The sequence below is a fragment of the Chaetodon trifascialis genome, chromosome 14 (genome assembly GCF_039877785.1).
Source record: "Chaetodon trifascialis isolate fChaTrf1 chromosome 14, fChaTrf1.hap1, whole genome shotgun sequence".
NCBI lineage: Eukaryota > Metazoa > Chordata > Actinopteri > Chaetodontiformes > Chaetodontidae > Chaetodon > Chaetodon trifascialis.
Window position 1 is genome coordinate 17,400,003 of NC_092069.1, and position 6,000 is coordinate 17,406,002.

At 40.4% G+C, this 6,000-nt stretch overlaps 1 protein-coding gene across 1 annotated transcript in view; it reads right to left on the reverse strand.

Moving 5' to 3' along the window:
* Positions 1-5,623, reverse strand: part of pacrg (PARK2 co-regulated) — a 125,681-nt gene extending 120,058 nt beyond the window's left edge. Inside the window, exon 1 of the mRNA XM_070979802.1 lies at positions 5,423-5,623. Within this exon, the coding sequence (XP_070835903.1) occupies positions 5,423-5,491 (69 nt within the window). The 5' untranslated portion in view covers positions 5,492-5,623. The remainder of the gene's footprint in view (positions 1-5,422) is intronic.
* Between the last annotated feature and the right edge of the window lie 377 nt (positions 5,624-6,000).

The window sequence follows — 6,000 nt, forward strand, 5'->3', positions numbered from 1 at the left end:
GACTTCTTCAAGAGTCTATAAATCGATTGTACCCAATGTACATGACTGATCCCAAGTCAGGTCAATACTTATTGACCAAATGTTTTTACTTTAAGGGAGGCATGTAAACAGAAAGGAGCAAATAAGATAACCTGGACCCACACCTTTGAATCACCACCCACATCTCTGATTTGTTGGATGACTCAAATACTGTTGTGTTGTGCCATCAATGGCTGGAGAAACAGTCAACAACTCAGAGATTTCTGGGTCTAAGAATTAAGACCTGTATAGCTAGCTGTTTAGCACCACAGAACAACACACACAGACAAAAAATAATAATAATAATTATCAAAAACTGCAGCGTGACAAGTGTGAATGAGATCAATACAGCTCTACAAGTTGTTTTAAGTTGACTTAGGAATAGAAACTCTTCCAATCATCATATTTTTTTGAGTCAACTGCGAGACGAATACGTCTCACTAATGAACATGATGTCAGCCTGAACAAATGAACTGAAAAGAAATGACAATTATGTCTGATTATGAGTAGAAATAAGTGAAGAACACTGCATAATTAGGTTGGGAAATATGACAACATACTGTGTACCGTGAAATAACTGTGAGATTTTGCAATGCCATAAGGCTTTTTCACACGTGTAATTAAAAGACACTAATGATGACTTGCATTTCATTTAGGTGCCCTGTCAGGGATCTAATATTGTGCAAGGTGGCTTAATGGCGTGTCTCACTGAGACACTTAATTGCTACTGAACGTGCTTCTCCTGCTGTGACAAGTCAGAATCTCCTCTGTGAGAAAACATCCATTGTGGGCAATGTTGCAATCCAAAAACAGAACTGCTTTAAGGCAATATTGGATTTTGAAGATTTGAAGAAGTATAAAGTAGGGCTGCTCGATTATGGCAAAAGTCATAATAATTGTTCTGGTTAATACAGAGATCACGATTATTACAGTATGAGAACATGATTATTGACTGACATTGAAAATGCATTTATTGAACGCATCAACTGAAAAACAAATAAAAAAATAAATGTCTTATAATAATAGTAATATCTAATAACAAAGTAATATAAAATACTATAAATATATGCGTGAATAAAAATATACCTTTTTATTATGTTATGTGCATTATTATGTATTTTTATTTTGTACATAGAATGGCACAAAGAATTGCTGAAATGCCACTCGTCCTTTTTGGCCGCTCCAAGGATCAGCACTGAAACAACACACGCGGTGGCTGGCATTTCCACAAACGCTGGTTCACTTGACCCCACTGAACTGAAGCAAACATGCCACAGCCTGGCTGAGAGTGAGTTTTGGCAGGGCGGAAGCACGCCGCTATAAAGGAAAGGGGTAACTGGAGTAACAATATGCGACCAAACAAGCATATCACTGTGAAACTAGATGTAAAACAATAATAACTTTATTTCGATTATCTTGTTTTTGTTAATTGTTAAAAGCCAAAGTCTTAATTGAAAATAAAATTACATTAATTTGTCAGGTATTTAATTTGCTGGGATTGCCAAAAACAAAGATTTCCATAAGATTATACCATAAAAAACTATTTTATCTATATCATTCATTCACATCAAATAACATGAAAAAACCAATCTGTGTAAAGTGCAATGTTGACATGAACGGTATGTGCATTCATGTCCGTTCCTGCCACAACACTATGCAGGTGTTTGTGCTCTCTCTCCACACCCCTGTTATTTTTTGTCACCAAGCTGGAATAAGCCCCCAACAGAGAAAATAACAGCTTTGTTCCTTTCTCTGCCTGAAACACAAGGTGACGACCTCCCACCCGAATGTAAAGTGCGTCTTTTTTTTCCCCTCTTTAAATGCTTGGGGATGAATCAATAGAAAAAAACGGGGAGAGTTTCAGGGGGCTGTGCTATTGATTCAATTTCTATGACCGCAAATACTTTAAAGCATAATAAGCCTATGCTTCAAGTCCCCACACCCTTTCAAGGTTTGAAATGGCCTTGTCGTTACCTACAAATCACAGCTCTCCGCAAAGCTGCCCTCTCTGGAGCGATATGTCAGTGACCACAGGGGGAAAAAAACAGAAGGCAACAGACACAAGCAAGCCTCTGAAAAATGTAATGGTTTTTGCTGAGGATTTAGCCAGTGGTGCGGTAGCGTAGTACCATTCGTGTATCAGACGTATCAGATCCTCTGGGGAGATGGCGAATATTAAAGGGCTTTGCAGGAGCCTTCCTAGTGAAGGCTCTTCACAGGAGATTTGTTTATGACCTTCAAAAAAAGGAGAAGGAAGTCAATGATAGCTCTGGCTGCCTCTTTTGCATCTCAAGACAGTCCCTGCCATGGAAAAAAGACAGCTGCAGTTTCATGTCCAAGTATTTACTGTTGTCATCAGAACCGTGCAGCTCTTCCACTTCTATTTATCACAAAGGCCTTTTAAGTGAAGTGTGAACATAATAAGGCAATTGCTGTGGCTTAGAGAGGAAGACCTCGTTAAACTGTTTGCATCAAAGTCCCACGACTGGACAGCCAAGGTTTTAGAAGTAGAAAAGATATGGAAGTGAGAACCGCGGGATCCCTGGCAGTGAAATATTGAACTGACACTCTCCTTAAATTTAGTCATTAAATTATTGCTGACCACGGATGCCTCAACTTGTGATGCAGCCGCCTCCTTTCACCATGAACCAAGTCAAAACTGTTGACATGAACAGCATCAAAACAAAACTCAGGAATCACAAGATAAGGTAGTCTCGAAGACGAAGGGTTTGCTCTATCCCTGCCAAAAAACAAAGACAATGATATGTTGCCAAGTTTGCATGTAGGAAGTATACTAATAAATCAAGATTTTTTAAATTGATAGCCACCAGTTTGCATTTTCATCCTTAAAGAAAGAGATTCTCATGAAGAGCATGGTGTTGTCTCTAAAAAAAATAGGTTGAAGATAATTGCCTGAGAGACCAGGCAAGTGAGAGTAAAAGAGCGCCTCAATCTGTCAATTTCAGCAATGTGACTGTCTGTGACATGCTTTGTTGCTCACCAGCCTCGGCTGTGTAAAAGTGCCAAGTGAGAATTAAAAGCCAGAGGAAGTAATACGGTAAGTGAGGTATCTCAGAGTGCGTTCCTTATATTAAGCTGCTCCTCACACAAACTGAAGAAAGGTAGTCTTTCTGACGAACAACTTCAGCTGAAGTGAGTCGAACTTGTGTAGCACAAAACCAACAGCAGAATGACTATAATCAACACAGATTTCAATGTTAAAAAAGTGTGACGGCACATTTTATTTACGTACCCTCACGAAAGCACCGATAAGCTCTGGCTTATGCGCGCCAAAGAAAGGATGTCTGTGTAAATGTGCTGCTGGGAGGCTTGTTTTCTTCAACAGCTTACAGTCTGTCACCATAGCTGCTCCTATGGCCTACCACATCTGCCAGAGCACAGCAGGAGGCTACACATACATCTTACAGTGGCCTTTGTCGGCAAACATCATCAGCTGTGGGGGAAAGTCAGTTTCATACATCATCCTACTTTTCTACAAGATCATATTTAAAACCGCCTGCACGTGCCTCACAGCAAGAAGGTCGCCGGTTTGATCCCCGGGTCGGGCAGGGCCTTTCTGTGTGAAGTTTGCATGTTCTTCCCGTGCATTTGTAGGTTCTCTCCAGGCACTCCGGCTTCCTCCCACAGACCAAAAACATGCTCACTGGGTTAATTGGTGACTCTGAAATTGTCCTTAGGTGTGACTGTAAGCGTGAATGGTTTCTCTGTTTGTATATGTTGCCCTGAGATCGACTGGCGACCGGTTCAAGGTGTACCCCGCCTCTCGTCCGTTGACAGCTGGGATAGGCTTCAGCTCCCCTGCAACTCCGAAAAGGGATGGTCGGGTATAGACGATGGATGGATGGATCATATTTAAAACCACTAGTCAGATGAATTTCCTCTGTTTCACAATTCTGCAAGTACACTAAACTATGCACTACACTTTGTAATGCATCTTGACCTAATAAATTTACAGATTCATGCAACAGAAGACCTACCCCACATACAACTAGACCAGATTTCTAATAATAATCCATTTTTTTCCCAGACAAAAGCGAGATTTACTGACCAATCAATACAGGTCATCAATAAAGACTAATGTCCTCTGCTATACAAACCTATTACACTTTCCTGATCCATCTTCATTTGCAGTAAATGGAAAGAGAGGAAGACCCGAAGACATGAAATTAGTCAAGTCCGCCAAAACAGTTTAACTACACTTGATGTCCACAATGGGGATAGCTCTGCAAGGAAACCATGGACCAGGAAGCTTCTGTTTGTTTGGCTTGGAGTAACCCGAGGGGCACCGGCACAAAAATAAGTGCACAATAGTTTCTTTAGAACACATAAAAGCTTCGGTTCTTAGGAAAACAAATAGACAACTCTGAGCTTGTAAGAATTATGTGCTGCATCCAACTCCAACTACCCCACAGGAATGTTAGTCTATAAAACGTTCCCTTCTCATGTGATATCTCCAAGATGTTATAAAAAAAAAGACATTTGCATTTTTCTTAGCATATGGCTTCTGAATTTCATGGTGCCTAATCAGTGCATTATAGCTTTGGAATGGTTTCTAAAAGTGTCATTTGAGCCCATAAAAGTTATTGGATAATTTTGGAGTTCTCAAACCCCCATAATTTGTGTGAAACATATCCAAGCTTGTCTGACCAAAAGAGTTACACACACACACACACACACACACACACACACACACACACACACACACACACACACAGGAGCAGCAAAATGATGGCTGGATAGACTATGTTCATGCATTCAGATTTTTTCTTTTTCCACTGCTACCCCATCTCTGTGGTCTATTCAGGGTGTTGAGATTTTTCTCTGCACAAAGAGCAGAAAGATGATAGGTTCTGCTGAATAACAATAGAGAAATGATAGAGGGGAAGAAAGAGTAAGAGGATAATTTAAAGCGGCAAGTAAGAGGCTGCCATCTCCCGCCATCCTTTTCCATCAATTGTAACTTAACCTAGATAGTGATGCCACACTGATGGCAGCATGTGGGAGTCCAGGCTGTCAGTGTTCATATACCCTACCACACAAAGCACAGTTCAGTCTGTCTCTGTCCCTAATATACTAGCATGCGACTCCTATCTGAGATGTTTCAGTCACTCAAAACCACTGTTAGTGTATCAAGCCAAGACTTAGTAGAGATAGTCAGCTTGAGCTTATTTACAGAAATGGCTGGCTGTGACAAGCTAAATGCGCACTTTTTATCCCAAATATCAGAGAGAATTTCGTCACAACTTCCCCAATAACACATGCAGAAAATAGTCTATATAGTCAGTGCAATGTTTCAGGAGAGGCAGTCCAATGCAATGCTCACACGCTGCTAAAAGCTAACGTTAGCCACGTTAACGTCAACATGTCGAATAACTTCACTCACCACAGAGTTCTTCATGGTGGCCTTCACGGTGAAGCCTTGTGTTTTCAGCTCTGTCCTGCTCCTCAACATATCCACAGGTGTTGCCTTGTTAAGTAGTGAGGTGAGTGAATCCGAACCCAAAACGCAGAGCAATGTTGCTACCTAACTTAATTAACAGGCTATTGGTGTGGACCTCAAAACGTGACGGCCGTTGTTTAATTTAGTGGTTGCTATGCAACGCCAAAGACGCTTTAGTTTGGTTGCTGCGGAGACCAGTGTTCCTTTGTTACCATAGAAATCCCTGGGCACTGCTGAAAATAGAGCGAAGTGTCGTGGTTTGTCAGTAGAGGATGCCTGAGTGTTCACAGGAAGCAGTAAAAACGTTTCTTTTCTTTTGATCCCATTTAAAAGAAGTCATAGGTCAGATCATGAGTGATTTCTCGTTTGAATATTGAATATATATAAATATTTTACTTTTTACTCCGCAATATTTATTTGAAACCTATAGTTACTTTTGTCATTAAAAAAAAAAAAATATATATATATATATATATATATATGTGTGTGTGTGTGTGTGTGTGTGTGTGTGTGTGTGTGTG